The 18,052-nt window shown below is 29.1% G+C and overlaps 2 protein-coding genes across 2 annotated transcripts; both read left to right on the forward strand.

The window, feature by feature from the left end:
* The first annotated feature begins 607 nt into the window (after positions 1 to 607).
* On the forward strand, positions 608 to 6,854 carry Jhbp2 (Juvenile hormone binding protein 2). The gene is made up of 4 exons (XM_083085864.1): positions 608 to 1,221; positions 2,671 to 2,958; positions 3,953 to 4,102; positions 5,937 to 6,854. Exons 1-4 carry the CDS (start codon positions 1,050 to 1,052, stop codon positions 6,086 to 6,088), a joined length of 762 nt encoding a protein of 253 aa, XP_082941990.1. The 5' UTR covers positions 608 to 1,049; the 3' UTR covers positions 6,089 to 6,854.
* A 5,232-nt stretch (positions 6,855 to 12,086) lies between these two features.
* LOC145964392 (circadian clock-controlled protein daywake-like) lies at positions 12,087 to 17,651 on the forward strand. Its single transcript, XM_083087070.1, has 4 exons — positions 12,087 to 12,336; positions 13,617 to 13,848; positions 15,823 to 15,968; positions 16,375 to 17,651. Exons 1-4 carry the CDS (start codon positions 12,255 to 12,257, stop codon positions 16,668 to 16,670), a joined length of 756 nt encoding a protein of 251 aa, XP_082943196.1. The 5' UTR covers positions 12,087 to 12,254; the 3' UTR covers positions 16,671 to 17,651.
* The last annotated feature ends 401 nt before the right edge of the window (positions 17,652 to 18,052 follow it).

An 18,052-nucleotide genomic window follows, 5' to 3' on the forward strand; every position in this document is an offset into this window, starting at 1 on the left:
AAATTGTATAATTTAATCGCAATCGCAACGCAACTCGTACTCGATTTAATGCACTTGACGCACTTGTATCGCCTAATTATTTAAATCGCTAATTATTAGGAGTGGAGAAAATAGCTTTTTTGCTGCCTTTTCCAATCATTAAGCGCGTACCACTTTAATATTGCTAGAAAAGAAAAAGAAAGTTAAACAAACATCAGTAATTATCGGGAAAGTAAGCGCCGATACATTAAATTAATCAATGTGTTTCTTCGTTTCCTTCGAAATATCTTCGATAAATTCTCCATCAATAAGATGGAGCTCGTTAAACGATTTTAAGAGCGCGTTGTTTGCTACGGATAATTTAAAATTAGTACATTAATAAAAGTTGAACAACCTTCTATGAACTTGCGTCCCTTCCCTTATTTCTTGCATTTACAGAAAGTTGTATGGCAAACTTACTGCATCAATAATGCGATATACTCTGTCGAATCTAAAATTGATTTAGCTAAAATTTATTTAGATAGAAATAATAAATTTTGAATTGTAATTTTTTCGAAAATCAAAATGATAAAATTATGAGAGATTTAGAAGAATTCTATTACGTATGTATAAAATTGTAAAAAGGAAAGAAAACCTTCTTTTTTTATCATAATTTTCACTTAATAATGTCGGAATCTTGGGGTCTTCCTCTTCTCTTCTCGTCCTGTACAGATGCATATTTACATTGTTGACATTTTTCAATTTATTTTATATCTGTACATTATACAGCCAGAAGAAACATCAAAGAGTCCGCCGACATCAACTCGGTGCTCTGTTCGAGCATCGTTGCAGCTCGAGCCTCTTCTTCTTCTTCTTCTTTTTCTTTGTTGTCCTCGAGGTCGGCATAGCGGGGGCAATGTCAAGGTAGGCTATAAGTCCTGGCGCATCCCTGCCAGCCGATCATTCTTCGTCGAGAAATCCGGTCAGGTCGCGCGGTTCGCTGGCAGACGACGAAGTTGATCGAGGAGTTGATTGTAACGAGAGAGAAAGAAAGAAGAAAGAGCAGTAGAGCTGTCTCGCTGGACGAAGAAATGAGAGGTGCTGTACTACTACTGTGCTACGCGTACACGCTGCTGATTAGCGTCCAAGCCATCGGCAAATACCGAGGCCTCGAATTTCTGGAAACATGTTCCAGACATGACTCAAAACTGGAAGGCTGTCTGGCAAAAACGGCCAACACACTAGTGGCGCACTTCCGTCAAGGTGAGATCTCCAAATCTTATTTCATGCAACTTCCATTTTGATATTTCAAAATTTCTTTGACGTAATTTTCTGTACAACTTCATGTGCCATGTGACTAGTAGTATTAATTTATTCTTCGTTTGAAACATCGATGACGCATCTTCGTTTGTAGAGAGAGATTTCACCTATAATTTGAATAAAAGCAACGTTAAACACCCATATATTGTTTATATATTATACATGTATGTATTAAACTGTGTGATAAAATAAAAAAAATGTGATTTTTTAGTTTGCTCTAACGATATTCGATTGATTAAATTATTAATATCTTGTACGATACATCGAAGAAGCTAAAGTCTGTTTTTTTTATTGTGTCAAGTACATCAGCTGATTGGAATTCGCATTTTACCGAGGTATAGTGCTTCTCTGTTTTTAATTTTTTGATTCTCCGTCTTGTTAAGATTGTTCATAATTTGATATAACATTATTAATATGTTTAATATTTTGTCCAATAAATATAATTTGAACTCGATTAAAATACATAGTAATATAGAAAGATAACATTTTTCCTTGCCATTCTGCGCTGTCGAAATAATTTAATCAATAGCTTTGATTAATAATTTATTCGTTAATTTTTTTAGTAAATGAAAAAAATTATGCATATCTCTTAATTTAGAAAAATTATACTAAAAATAAGAAAGCAAAATTGTTGAATATTCTGTGTGTAACGTATTTTGACATATTTTAAAATATTCTACAATTTTTACATTGGCTTTGTTAAATTTTTAAAACATAATGCTAATTATAATATTAATTTGATGTTAATTAATATGAAAATAATAAATTTGAAGCATCTGTTGCCTGTAGCGTGTATTTTCTACTTTACTTGATAGAAATTTTGACAAATTTAGACATTTATTAGAATTTTTTAGAATAAATATATAACAATAACACAAATAATTTGTAAATAAACTGAAAGTCGAAAGCCTGAGAAACAGACTGGTTTTATAATCACGTGGTTTTGTTAGCCACGTTAACCGAAGCAGGTTATAACGGTGTATTCGAATGGTCACCCAGTGTCCTACATTCCAGTCATTTTGTATGAAGTTGTGCTCCGACACTTGGAGCAATAGCTTTCTTCAAACGTACATAACGATTTCAAAATTTGTCACTTTTAATACATTGTAAACTTTTCACACGAATTACAAAGATAATTAATGAAAAGCAAGATTTTTATATTGCAATCTAATATCTCTGTCAATTGTACGATAAAACATTATTTCTCTTAATCAGAGATTGTCTCTTAATTGTAACAATTTCTATTAAATTTAATAATAATAATTAAAAGGTCATCTTCAAGAAGCTTTTAAAAAATTAAAATTCTGTCAAGTTTTATTGCACGAAGAGAAAACCGCAAATTTTCTCATGACAAAACATATTAATCTATCTTAATTAATGTCACAACTACAGGTTTACCGCAATTAGGCTATCCAGAAGTGGAACCAATTATTCTGGACGAATTGCATATCGCGTTGGGCGGCGGTCCGAATGGCTATAGAGCTCAATTCAGAAATATTACCGCGAGAGGAGTCTCTACCCTGCGAGTAACTGGTCTCAGGACAAGATTGAGCGATGACGAGGTGCAGTTGCAACTGGCTTTCAGCATACCAAAGATAAGAGCTGCCGCCAAATACCGATCCAGTGGAACTTTAATCTTGGTCCAAGCCAGTGGAGCCGGAGATTATTGGGGGGAATATGGTAAGCTGAAACAATACAATTAATTAGTGCAATTCAGCAGCGCATATTGCATATATCCCTTATATAACTTATATACTTGTTGTTGTCTTAAAATTTAATTTATTGTCTTAAAACATTTTATTGTTTCTTCATCTAAAAGAGAATATGAAATTTGTCATTCATTTATTAGAAGCGTGTAATATTCTCGGAATTTCCCCGATGAATTTTGTTGAACGAGTGAAATGCCACTTACATGTGTACAAGTAACTTTCACTTGCGCATGCACAACATATTGTCAATAAACTTCACTTATCCCTGTTTCGTAGAGTGAAACATTTATAATTGAAGATAATAATAGATTGTTTACAGACATATCCGAACAAATTTGAACATTTGTTACATAAATAACGAATAATTAAGGTTTAAAAATTAAAAAATTGGGGGAACTATTTACATATAAGAATCTTCATGCCATGTTAATTCGAGTTAAATGATCTCTAGCATTAAGCTCCTTGTGAATAGCAACACGATTTACCAACATGTTACAAGAAATATTCATGTAGAGGGGAATTATACTCACGAGAGCTCCTTTCTGAAATAACTCATTGCCATTCGCGCCTGTCTGTAGATAATCCAAAATACGAATACGTGTCTCTTTTCTCGTACCTATATAATTCCAAGAAAGAATCATATAAAAAATATGTATTTAAATGTAAATTATTTAAATGTCAAACAACTAAGGTTTTATAATACAATGAGAATGATATTTTACTACTTACTTTTATTATATACGCATTATATTTAAAAAATGATTAATAATACATATCAATTTCTGACGCTAATTTATACAAATAACCACTTGTACAAATAATTGACAAAAAGAAAAATTAATATTCGAATTTGTTTTTCATGAAAATCGATCACATTTCAGTTGAAAGGTTTAGCAAGCCTGGAATATATTTTTTCATTTTGTTATTTTCCACAATTCCATTCACCAACATTTTTTCATTTGCAGAGGGTGTTAAGGCTAAGGTTTTCATCAGGGCAAGGCCGTTTCTGGTCGAAGGTCGTCGTTATCTGAGGTTACAACAACTAAAAATGGACTTTAGCGTACAAGATATTAAAATGGGAGTTGAAAATGTGCGCAATAGCAATAGCATATTGTGTAAGTTATCAATTTTTTTATAAAATTCTCAAATTATTTTAAAAAATAGAATAAAAAAATCTTGACAATTATAATAATACAATAATAAGATAAAAAATAATAGTATAATAAATGAAATAAAGAAATTTGATTATGATAAAATTAAATTGAGAAAGAGATTAAAGAACTACTATAAGCGAAATTCAAACTTTTATTCAAATAAAAAAGAAACCGCTTTATCGATTGAAAACTAGCCAACAAATTAGCACGAAAGAAACTACGTTTAATGTGGGACATTCTGTATAATTGAGTTTAAACTTTTACAGTTCCTTTTTTACCTACATTGACTGACAATTTTAAACACATCCTAAAAGATACCAATACTACTTTGTCTTACTATAGTCTCAACAAACTTAACTCAATTATTAAGGCTCATAAAGATGTTATCCCGAAAATCTTGAATACTAATATCGTTTATAAAATTGAATGCGATAATTGTGATGCTTCCTATGTTGGGCAGACAGGTAGGAAATTAATCACAAGGATCAATGAACATAAGAAACAGATTAATAAACTGACTACTAATAAATCTGTCATTACTGAGCATAGGTTGAATTTCAATCATGATTTTAAATGGGATGAGGTTAAAATATTGGATAAAGAAACAGGTTATAATAAAAGGCTTATCTCTGAAATGATTTACATTAAACGACAACATAACGGATTAAATTTACTAACTGACACCGATTGTTTTCCGGACATATACAACGAATTAATAAACAAACTTCCTAATGTCTGAGGGTCACACACAGAAACTTATAAATTTCGAAATTACTCGTTACTTGTACCATTTGTATTTATCTTCGTTAAAGAGAACTTGCACTGAATTTTTAATAATTCTTTATCTGCGGCTTTTTTGTTCAACTTTTTAACGACTCACTGATTCTTTAATATAATCATGGCATTGTAAGTAATCTCTCATCCTGTCGAACCGGTTTTTCCATATATCTTTATTTTTATTTTTAACCATTATTTAAATGAACTCTCTCAATCATATATTTTTTACTGCCTTATAATTTTTTACAGTCTTCCTTTTGGTTCACGCTCAACTTTGGGCCTATTAACCCAAACTAGAGATAACCCTTTCAATTGGAGAATAATCGTGAGCCGACTTAAACTAATCCGCATTGTTCAAAGTCGCTTTCCTCCGAACATATAAATTATAAATTATTTATCCTCTCCGTTACTCTCCTTGCGAACTTTTTTAATCGAATTATTTCACCCATATGTTTTTGCGCTGAAGATGGCTTAAAAATAAGCTGAAATCCGCTCTAATTTATTTCACGTATATGTTTTTTATTGATATTTTGCGTCCCAATCTTTATTTTCGCTTATATGTTTCTTATTGAAGTTTTGTAAACTTTTTATGATTTATTAATATATATTACTGTTACCATCTTAACCTTGTACTTTTAGCTCTCTATGCCTTCTTAACCACTTTAATTTTTAAACTTTTACTTTAAATTATTTTTTAATTCTTGTGAATAAATTATGGAATTTTAAATCTAAAATGTAAAAAAAGGATTCTACAAAAATATTTACAATTATTTTTACAAAAAGACGTATAAATTTCGAGGCAATTCCAATAAGAATATCTAAATTTGACAAATATGTATGAGACAGAGATACTTCAAGTTTATATCGATATTAGTTTTGAGAAATAAAAGATGACATATAATTAATCAGAAAAATCAAAGTTTTGTTTGTATCATTATCTACCTTATATATCTTTATGCACATGCAACTCGTATTGTGACAGAATTTTATGATTAAATGTGGCATTTTTATTTTACAGTGGCGGCATTAAATCTCTTCATCAACACGAATAGCCAGGAACTTTTGAAGGAAATGAAGCCGGATTTAAGGAGAAAACTGGTGCAAGTGATGTCGACTTTCGTGGAAAAACTTTTCGCTCAAGTGCCATACGATGCCTGGATCGTGGATTAAACAATTGACCGCTAATTGCTGAAAGCAAAAATCGTCAATCGCGTAATCGATGCACTTTGGAACCGCGAAGCGAGGCTCCTCAGGCAAAGAGAAAAAAAATCCTCCTTCGTAGAAGTCGTGCGTTTTCGCGACATAACGAAGAGATCTCTTTATAAAAATTACAACGGGAATACCAGATGACAGATATGTCGCGCAAATAATAATTATTCTTAGATAATATCTCTGACAATGAGTTGAAAAAAAAAGTAAAACGCGTGACGATTGACGCTCTTTTTAATCTGACATAAAATGCTCGAAGAGCGTTTGATTCTACAGAGATCGGTTATATGTTGCATACAGGGTATTTTATAAGATCCGCGTCGCGAATCTCAAGCGAATATACTGAATCGAAAATATTAAATCTGATGTAAGAGCGTATCTCAATAATTATGGAGATATTCGCACAGTAAATTAAAGTAAGTTTAAGCTTCAAAGATACAATTTGATAAAAAATATAGTTATACATATACAAATATATAATTTTAAGCATGATATCACAAGCGCGATGATTTGTAGTTAATGCCTTGTTGTTCTTGTTATTAGTGATGATTTGTTATTTATTTCATCTTCGCTTTATTATGATGTTGAATTAAATTATCACTTGGAGTGTCTTGCATAGCGTATAAGAAAAGCAATGTTCTTTTTCAATTGGAATTCAAATTCGAACCATAATTCAAACAGAACATTATTTTTTATACGTTATGATATAAAACAATATAATAATGAAACTATGTATATATATATATATATATATATATATATATATATATATATATATGCATATTTTCATTATAGATAAACAATATATACACATGTAATTTTAATCAGAATAAATAAAGTTTGTCAAAAAAATAATAATTACGAATATATGTTACAATACATTACAATAATTACATGTTTTATGTGTACAATGATATGTATATATATTTTATTTCTCTTTTAATAATATCAAATAAGAAAATTACAATATTTGTTATTTATTAAAATAATTGAGTCACAAGCTTTTATTTTAAAATAAATCGTAGCACACATTTTAAACTTTATTCATCTCTATTCTTCTTACTTTCATGTCTTATTTTATGAATAGTTCTAAATAGATATAGATAATTAGTCATTTACAGAATTTATTGCAACTATCATTCTATAAAAGCTGTAATTCGTGTAAAGAGAATTAAAAATGTAATTCGGAATTCGACGCATTTTTCCGATTTACTTTGCGAAGTTGCGTCATATAAATTCAATGTGCATGATTGTTATATCGCGTGATAATATGATTAATGAATATGAACGACAAATTCTGAACTTCGGAATAATAGGGGAATCGAAAAATAAGTGGCTGAAATAAAATTTTTTATCATTGTACATGTAAATTATTTTTTCGAGATAAATCAAAGCCTACAAATGATTATGGAATTAATATCAAATAATCCATTTTAATAAGCAACAAGAATAATGATTGCGTGTAATCGTAATTAAAAATCAAGATGTTACGTAACCATATGGAATGTTTTCTAATTTATTACTTATCATAAATTATTTATGATGTCAAGTACATTTAATATTCCGAGCAAATATCAATGTTATTTTACATTGTGTTTTATTGTTGTTTTTTACTTTATTTGATTAATAGTAATAGTTTTACATAAACTTATGTAACAAGTACGATATTAATTGTTTTAAATCTGAATGAAACAAATGAAGAGAAGAAATTAGTTGTACGACAAAGTTTCATATGAGACAATAATTGCAATGAAATGATAATTCTGAAGTGCAAAACAATTATATATAATACAATCGATTATATCTCGTTAAATTAAATCACGTCTTTTCTAGTAATTCCAATCCATTATGTTCCGAACAGTTGCATTTTTCTTGTGTCAAGTAATAAATAAGATAGAACTTGTAATTATTAATAATTTATTTCATGTTTTTTCAATAAAAATAGCAGCATCTTGTAGAAAATACAAAATTGAATTTCTATATAATGTAAAATGAATAGATTAAAGATCACAAATAATTGATTGTATCGATTAGATCGATCATATGAAGTATATTGAAAAAAATATAGTTTGTTATTTGAATATTAAAGATTTAGCTCTCTCTCTCTCTGCTTCTCTCTTATTTTTTAATAAGAAAAATAGCATATTAAAAATAATTAAATATTTTTACTCTTTTAAAAAGTTATTCTTAAAAATAACAAAGTATAACTTTTATAGGATTTTTATCTTTAGGAATATCATTTTAAAATTTCTGATCAAATTAATTAAATTTAATCACATTGACTCATAAAGAAAAAATTAATAAACGTAAAAAATATTTCTGTCATCATTATTTATAGAATATTGTATTTATTTATATTATATTGCGCGTTTAGATATTAAAGCTCTTAATTAGCAACGAAGTTCTATCGATAATGATAATATCAAGAGGTTTTTTATTGTATAAATTTTGTTGCGAATCTAATATCCGATGAATAATATTAACATTAAACATATATCTACAATGGAGATAATTATTATATTTACTCTCGCGTAAGATTAATCATATTGGCGCAAACGTATTGATCATCTTAACAAAATCACACATACACTCTCTCTCTCTCTCTCTCTCTCTCTCTCTGTCTCTTCTTCTCTCCCTCTCATATTAGTGTTACGTCTTCGCGATTATCAAAGCGGGGAATCGCAACCAGTGATTGTCGCTTTGATGCGAGGGTTCTAAATTTAGTTTATTGAATATAAGCGGTGCAAGATTTACGTATATGCTGCGCCAAAATGATTGAGGCAATGAAAGCAGGAAATTAGAGCTTTCCGATATGATTGCTACTGTTGGTAATAATTTTTCAAAATACAGTACAGATTAAAGTGATTTCGCAAATTTACCTTAATATCCTAGCTGTTGAAAAAAAAGACGTAAGATTGCAAGTGACATCATGCAAGCGTGTTTACACGATGAAGTTTGCGAACAAGGATAATATGTCTTCTACTAATTTTTTAATCGCGGAATACGTTGAGATGCATGACATATTCATATTTCATGCAAAAATGAAGAATAAAAAAATAAAATCAAATTCATAAAAAAAAACGAAAAATCTTTCCCTTTAAAAGGAAGAATAAAAATATATAATATATAGTATATATAAAATATATAAAAATATATATAAAATAAAAAAGTTTATATAGTATATATAAAAGATATTTTAATATAATATTATCTTTATGTATTATGTATGAAGATTTAAAGTATTATATTTGATTACTTAAAATAAAATTAAAATAAGATATTATTTTTTCCTAAAAAAATGACAGTTACAATATAAAATTTATTTAGAAGATTATATAATATTTTTAAATAAAATGATTAATATAAATATAACATTCTTAGAACTTATTAAATTTGTGTTTTTTCACGCTGTAAGAAAAACTAATGTTAGAAAAACAGGAAATTATTGGTAGATATAATAGTTTCCAAATTTTTTTACACTTTATAAGATATTTGTACTTTGAGTTGTATCTCTAATTTATTTGATTGATGGATTGCAAAGCGACACATTGACATCCGGTAGGTTGTCAACGCCGACTTCACGATCATTATAGCATAGCTCTGACAACTCCTTTGATTTGATGGCTGATTATGAATTATTTTTGCTAATTCACGAGCTCACGATAACTCATGTACGTACGCATAAACAATCATTCGTTCGTGCCCGGAAGTTACACACTTGTCTGTAAGACTTTATTTTTTGTATCTTGATAATTTTTGCTATATAATATAGTAAAATCAGTACTTCTCGATTGTAATTTATGAAATGTGTTAAAATGTATCAAGAAAATTATTATAATAAATTTTTATTATAATAAATTATTATAACAAGGTTTATTTATACAAAAAAAAATAGTTAGAAATTATTATATAAAATTATTATATACACATAAAATTGGTAAAATTGGTTCTCTGGCAATAACAAAAATATTCAGTAATATTTTTTACGCTTTTCAGAAAAAAGTCATTTTTATAATTTTGATCAAAAGTATGTATGTATGAGAAAAAAAAGCGCAAAAATATACTTTGTATTTTAGGAGGGATGCTACAATTAATATATAATATTCATTTTATTTTCTTGGCGTTAATATTTTTTTCTTCTAATTATACTGATTTTCTTTTAAATATACTTCTATTTATATTTTATTTATATTTATATTTAACGTTTGATATCAATATTTCATGGAAATATCAGTCACGTTATTTTATAGTAATCAATACTGGTATTTAATTACTATTATGCTTCGCGATGATTTCAATATTCATTAAAAGTCTGATTTATATCTGTACGGAAGCTTTACAGTACTTCAAATAAAATTTTACTACATAAAAAATTTTATTCGATTACTCAAGAAGAGTTTATTTTTTGTAAACGTTCCACGAAAGCGAAACTTTTAAGTTACCCATGTAACAATATAATATTATTAGACACCGTTTTACGCCGTGACTATGACGTGTGGACTTTGATTCCCACCTGTTAAACACATTTTCATCTTATTTTAATTCTTGGAAAAATCTGTGAAAACCTGTACCTTTTGTACGTTCATTTCCATCAATCTTCGTGAAACTCATCATACATTCTTAACTGCGCGTTGGTACACAAACATAATGACATTGATGACCAAGGAACCAAGTCTTTCGTTGATATATTACGTAACACATGTTTCTCTCAGCTGCTGCGATTTAGATTATCATTTGAAAAAATTCTTCCTATTGACAGAAAAAAGACAACTATAAAGCACCAAACCATTTAACCAATTTAGAGTTCAAGAATAAATTTTATAATGTAACATGATTATTACAAAATTAATTTAATCATGGATATTTTTAAAAGAAGAATATTTTTTTGTTTATAACAATTTATAAAATATATGCAATTAAAAAAAATTAAACTTTAAATTTGAAAAATTAAATTTTAAATGTAAATATGAACAATAAGAACAAAAATGGAAAATATGACAAAATTAATTTTGTTTGTTTTAAAATCGAGTGTTATTACAATTCGAGGAGATTGATAATCACTCTAATCTGTCTTCTGCAATCATGTATTCTAAAATGCATAGAGTACCTTGCGAGATATTCACCGAATATTGAATTGCGGTCTTCTTTGCGTCCTGCTTGATTCACTTATTTATTGATCCTAAAATTAGAAATTTGTCTTCCTTCCGCCAGCGTATTACCAACAGAAAGATTCGGCTAATATAAAATTCTTGCGACGTACGTCGTCGATTTCTAAGCCGCTTTCAGAATAGATTGATTCTGAAAGGGAGAATGTCAATTAAGGCCATTAAAATTATGCGACCATTTTTTATCAAATAAATTCTAAATATCCGTTCAAAAAAAAGTTGCTGTTGTAAAGAGTGAAAAATCTTTAACATGTGAAGAAAAAAGATGCTTGAGAAGTGTCCAGATTTTGCATCTTTTTCTTTCAAATATGCGCAATATTTATTATTAATTATGTAAAAGGCAAAAAATAATTTATGTTAAAAGTTACACACACACGCACATATAAAATAATCTCTCTCGTCTTCAAGGTCAACAGAATATGATATTAAGATCTCGATATGTCTTCATCAGGGATAGCATATTTCATTCGATTGAAATAGAGTGGCATAATTATAGTAAAGAAATTCTTTACCTATTAATTATGCTTGGATGTGAAATATTTTTCGATGATCGCAGATCGACATTTCTCGCTCGCCTTCGGTATAAAAACTAAAAGAAGAAAGATGTAATGGCAACGCGGTCGTCTGTCTGCACGTGTAGTTTTTTTTTTCGCTTTTCGCACGTGCACGATTTTCCTGCGATCATCTAAAGGCAGATATCATCTAGAGAATAAGAATGGTCTTCATCTCGAATTGAAATAAGTGAGTAACGGACGACGGAAGAGGGGGTAAATAAATAGTCTCCTGCTATAAGGCTTCAGATCGCCGTTCGGATCATCCACTTCCAGCCCGACTATCCTCGAATCACCTGTTGCTAGATCCACCAGCAACCCTCACCGTCGAAATCCAGGCACCCGCAAGCCGAAAGACACACGCGTTGAGCTTCCTATCTGTCTTTTTCTTCCATTTTCTCCGGTGAAAAAATGACAGTGCTAGCGAAGGCAACGGTCCTTGTGGTCCTGCTTGTCGAGGTGACGATTGGCGCGGAAGCTTTGCGAGACATACGTGAGTAAATTTGTCACCAAGACCTTTAAAAGACCTTAAAGGAGAAGATTTACCGCACAACACAGGAATATTTGATGTGTTTTCATATGGCTTGGAATTGTGCATGTTTGTTATTTGATCATTGAATTTTTTCACATTTATTACGTATTGCATTGTTACCACACATACAATGCAAACTGTTAAATGCTAAAGATTCTCGACTCAACACTTGTTAAATCATCATCTCAATCAATCATCTCAATCAAATCATCATCTCAAGATTTCTATTCTAATTGAATCTTGCATTTTTATATATACTCGATTTAAGCGATGTAAGCGATTGCTGTTAACTGAGTTAGGAACTTGAGAAGCGCGTTTTTCATATATATTTTATATATTTTTGGATCTAATTATTTCTATTTATTTGTCAGCAAAGTGCTGCTTGCTTCATTTTCTTAATCTTCATGCTTGACAAACGTAAATTCGCAAGGTTTTGTCATGGCTATGATGCAAGAAATAATATATTGAATCTAAGTGCATTGAGTCATCATAATAAAGTATTGTTATTGAATAAATTAAATTAATTGATTTGATTTTTAAATCTCGGCTGAAAAAGAGCATCTTCTTTCCTTATTTTTTAACTTAGATTTTGTTAAGTATACATACATATGTTACATATACATGTACGTACATCATCTTTTTACGTGAAATTGGCAATTTAATCACAAAGTTACTAAAAAAATTGTTCTAACGTTCTTCTTTTCTAACAATATACAACTTTAGTAAAAAGAAGGCACTTACATAAAAGATGCTTATAGATGTTCTAACTTTGCATAATTATTTTCTGTGTGTCATTGAATTTGATACATGTATATTCAGAGGGTTCAAATTGTATCGTTATAAATGTTGCAAAATGTTAGAAAAACGCTTGCACACAAAAAGTAAAGAAACCGAGAGTAGATTATGCATATAACTTCGAGACATAAATAATAATTATTCAATGCATTCTCTTCATTAAAATACATGAGATGAAAATATATTATTAAAAGTATAGTATTATACAAATAAAATCATATTATAGTTGTAAATCAGAATCGAGCGAATTGATACCAATTTGCATATAACAAGTATTTAGTGTTTTCCCTCCAAAAGCTACTCTTACAATAATTTATGTTATAAATAGAATTATAATATATGTATATATAATATAATTATATTAATTATATTAAATTATTATATTAATTATGTTATATAAGAAATTATATAAATTATACTAATGATAATTTTAATTACGTTTGCAGCCGAGTTCCTGCACATTTGCCAAGTTCAGCAACCACAATACGAAACATGTGTCACCAACAGTATAAATGATTTGAAGCCATATCTTAAGGTGGGCGTACCAGAATATCACATCCCTTCTCTGGAACCTCTTATGTTGAAGAAACTATCAGTTTCTCCAACTAATAGTTTGAAAATACAGACAGACGATATCAAAGTTCACGGTGCCAGCAATTTCGAAATTAATAAAGTAAAGTAAGTATAAAAGAATATGGCATACATGTAATAACAGTATCATGTTTCTTTTATCGTTACTGATCAATAATGATTAACTACAAGATATATTTTTTACATATAAAATTTAGTCATCTTTAAATATATTAATATTTTCATTTTGATATTTAATAATCTATTGGAGAAATAAAGAGAAGAGAGAGAGAGACAATGTGTGTATATGTGCATAGTTTTTTTAATTTCTTGGATCAATAGTTTATAAATATAATATGACAAATGATATAAGTTTTAGATTGTAAAATCAATTGTAAAAAACTTCATGACCGTACTTTTGAATGAATATTAATTAGACATTTTCGATTATATGAACAATTGTCTGCGAGCGTATTATTTAAATAATGTTATTTTGTACGGAATTAGAAATGACAAGTCTCTCCTAATATTAAATTGATTACGTACATGTTTCTCTCGACCATTAACCCAACTAGATTACATATATAGTTATGAAAGAGATTGAATTGCGCACGTATTTTTACTGTTGTTGACTCTTTCATATATTCGTATGACGTTTTCATATGCTTCTTTGTGACATGAATCGCTTCAGGCTCTTCGCATAACATCACTTTGACTCTTTAACACTTATTAAGAAAAAATTTATTAGTTGATCTAACTTATTATACTTTTTTAATTTTCTTACATTTATTCATAATTTTATCGAGAAAAAATTTAAATATTCTGATATAACGATAAAAAAGGATAAAATATAAAGATGAAGGAATGGGAAGATAATTTTTTAAATAGGCACAGAAAATAAAAGTTTCATAAAATGTGTGATTTACGTCACACAAAGTTTCAACAAAGAATGTTGTTTCAGTCTATTTTTCTCATAATGATTCTTAAAGCTTCAAAGTTTTAGTAATATTGAGAATTGTCTTTGAAGCATATGTTTTTATTGTCACGGGTTTTTATCGTGACGTAAAGATTGCTTGCGAAAAAAATACATTAAATCGCACAACGATGAGGAGCAAGCGTTTTGTTGTTTGTATTCTATGCGCGAGCGGCCGTGACACAAACACTTGAAGTATGTGTATGTAACTGTAAAGTATCAAAAAATAATCATGCATTTTACAAAGATAAAAAGAATAATCAAAGACTGGATAAAGATCGGAAAATGATAAAACGGTGATTGCTAGTGTTTTTTATTTCGCACGTGAAATTTGAAAGGAGTATTATGAGTCAAAGTATTGAGAGACTAAGACACTCAAGTATTGAAAGAGAGGGAGAGAGAGGGGGGGGGAGAAAAAGAGAGAAGGAGAGAAAGAGAGAGAAGGATAGAGAGGTGTATAAAATAATAATGTGGACGAAGAAGGCTGATGTCATTGAAATCGTTAGTTGATGACTTCCCATGTGTGGAAATTGTGAAAAAAAATCTTATGTGTATTGATCACTACAAAATGCATAGGCACACATAATATATTAACGTTTTAATATCTTGACAATAATGTTAAAATTTTGCAAGGAGTTGTAGCTTCCTAATAAACTAAAATAAATAATTCGCTGCTTATAATTAGTTAATCAAGTATTTTTGATAAATGAAAAATTTCAAGATGAAAGAATATAGCAGAATACGAGCATGTAGCATTTACATATTATGTAACGATACAATTATAATAGATTTAACAAATTTCGATGGAATCCTTCTAAATTGTAATTTGTGTATTCATTTTAAGTTGTCGTCAACTGCAAATCTATATTAGCGATTAATTAAGAAACAAGTTTAATTGTGCCATTTTTAGGGAAATTTATACAAAATAACTCAAGATTTAACGATTGTACGATTAGAAATTACTAAGGGGGGAGGGTACGGATGTAAATATTACTTGAAAGGATGTCATGTACGTTCAACGAACCTCTCTCGTTTTTTTCTTCTACATCTCGTGTTTTCTTACATTATTACATTATTACTTGTTAAAGCTATTTGTTTTTCCTTTTAAGACTGGACTTTACCAATATGCTCATTAATGTGGATGTGGCATTGCCTAATATCGCCATTGAAGGGAAATATAACATCGACGGCAAGATATTGTTACTTCCCATTCGCGGATCTGGTCCATTAAATGGCAACTTTTCTGACTGCATAGGTATTTATTTTATATAAGATTATGACATTCATTTATTATATCGCACTAGTACTCCAATTTCAGCAGTACTTACAGATTGCTGTCTCGAAATGTAAAAAGTGATATAGATAACTGTATCTTTTATGATTTAAACTTTATTTTTTTTTCAAATTTTTGTTGCAAATAAACTGTAAATACGCTTAATAAATGAATAAGAGAATAACTCTATGTTGGGGAATTAAAATATAAAATACATCAATGGAATTAAAAAATTAGGAAATCAATAAAAAAGAATAACATAAAAAATATTAGTATTTAGGCCGTATTGGGAACAGTTATCTTATATCATTATTGCAGTAATAATTATAAATATTGTACTTATCCATCTCTATCGTACATGAAATAACGATCTCATCTTTCCTTGTAGGCGCATGCAAGATTAAGGGCGAAAAATACTTTGACGAGAACGGCATAGAAAAACTTCGCGTAATCGACTTTAGGATGAAAATCTCAGTGGAAAAAGGCTCGCTGAAGTTGGACAATCTGTTTAACGGCGAACAGGTACTCGGGGATGTTGTGAATTCGGCCATCAACAGCAACTTCCCACTCTTTATGAGGGAGATCATGCCACTGGTAGAAATGGCGCTCTCCGACGCGTTTCAAGACATCGCCGACAAAATTGTCCAGCAGTTCTCGTTTCCTCAACTCTTCCCCGGCGCATAAATCTATCTCGAGGTGATCGAGGGCGGGCTGGAAAACAGTGGTTAAATTTGAAAATCTGTAATATATGTATGTAAACGCGATAGAAGGAATTAGGGAAATTCTGCGCTATTTTTCTCTACGTTGAATCCTTTTTTGCGTGTGTACACCTAAGATTCGCATCACTAACACTTGAGACACTATTAGCGCATTTAATTTCGACGTAACCAGAACTCGAATCTGGCAAGAAATAATGAAAAATTCTCAAAATCATCACACACAAAACGATTCTGACAAACACTTGTTATATTAATGATTGATGATCTTGATGAATCTGATTTAGAGTCTCCCGATATATATTCACGAGATTTATTTATTTAATCGCGTAATACTATTTTAAAATGGCACGAAGCGGCTGAGTATTTGTGAAATGCTAGAAGAAAAATGATGTTTCCTTAGAAAAAATATCAGAATAAAAAAATGTATCTTCGGAAATATTTGAATTATACAAAAATTTCACGAGAGAGAAACTTTTTACACAATTATACTAAGGAAACAATTTTATATAATTCAATATATCTGAATGTCTTATTCTGGATTTTATTGTTCTCAAATACGGAAACGATTTAAGTTGCTAAAATAAGCACTTAGATTTAGACAGAGAATGATTGAAAGTGCAAAATATTTTTCTGCAAATAGTTCTAACAATAGTATACTGTACAGCAAAACTTTTGCTTCCATTCATTCTGGTTTATTTTTCCTTATTGACAAGTAAAATAATTCTGAATGAAACTGTGAAAATACAGCTTATCGATATATAATTAGCATCATATTTTTACTTGAAAATTTAATTTGTAAAATACTTGTTAAGATTAGTAAACAAGATTTTAGAAAATATTATAAGATATTGTTTTATTAATGAGAGTATATGTGCATATATCGATAAGTTCAATGTATTATGAATCATCGAATAAAGTTATTGACTGTAATGTTTGTCAAAAATAATATTAGCATTATTCGTTTTTTTGTATCCTTCTCTTTTTAAAATTTATAATAGAGATTATAATTTGCATATTATAAAATACCTCACGAATTTTTATAATATCTGTGAAAATTTTTAAATGGATCATAATTATACTTTACTATAAATAAATAATACATTATATATTTTCTCACATATTAGTAATTATTTCGCGAATCGCATTGTGATATTTTGTTAAATTATAATATTCTAACTTATTAAAAGAATCTAATATTTAATTTTAAGTCTAATTTTTAATTTGGTACACATGTTTGTTGTAATTTTATGCATTGTAAGAAACATTAATAATAAGCAAATTCTTTTGTTTATACACATAATCTAAACGATAGCAACTATTATTTTTAGAATTCGAAATCAATAAGAC

Source organism: Camponotus vicinus, unplaced genomic scaffold (genome assembly GCF_025532165.1).
Source record: "Camponotus vicinus isolate PSW18456_S1 unplaced genomic scaffold, iyCamVici1.0 SCAF_13, whole genome shotgun sequence".
Classification (NCBI taxonomy): Eukaryota; Metazoa; Arthropoda; class Insecta; order Hymenoptera; family Formicidae; genus Camponotus; species Camponotus vicinus.

Bases quoted from the DNA above. Each gene is read 5' to 3' on its own strand.
- Jhbp2 (XM_083085864.1), top strand. From the start codon at position 1,050: ATGAGAGGTGCTGTACTACTACTGTGCTACGCGTACACGCTGCTGATT. The intron at 2,959-3,952 runs GTAAGCTGAAAC...TTTCATTTGCAG, and splicing joins AGATTATTGGGGGGAATATG to AGGGTGTTAAGGCTAAGGTT. The intron at 4,103-5,936 runs GTAAGTTATCAA...TTTATTTTACAG, and splicing joins CAATAGCAATAGCATATTGT to TGGCGGCATTAAATCTCTTC.
- LOC145964392 (XM_083087070.1), top strand. From the start codon at position 12,255: ATGACAGTGCTAGCGAAGGCAACGGTCCTTGTGGTCCTGCTTGTCGAG. The intron at 12,337-13,616 runs GTGAGTAAATTT...TTACGTTTGCAG, and splicing joins GGAAGCTTTGCGAGACATAC to CCGAGTTCCTGCACATTTGC. The intron at 15,969-16,374 runs GTATTTATTTTA...CTTTCCTTGTAG, and splicing joins CAACTTTTCTGACTGCATAG to GCGCATGCAAGATTAAGGGC.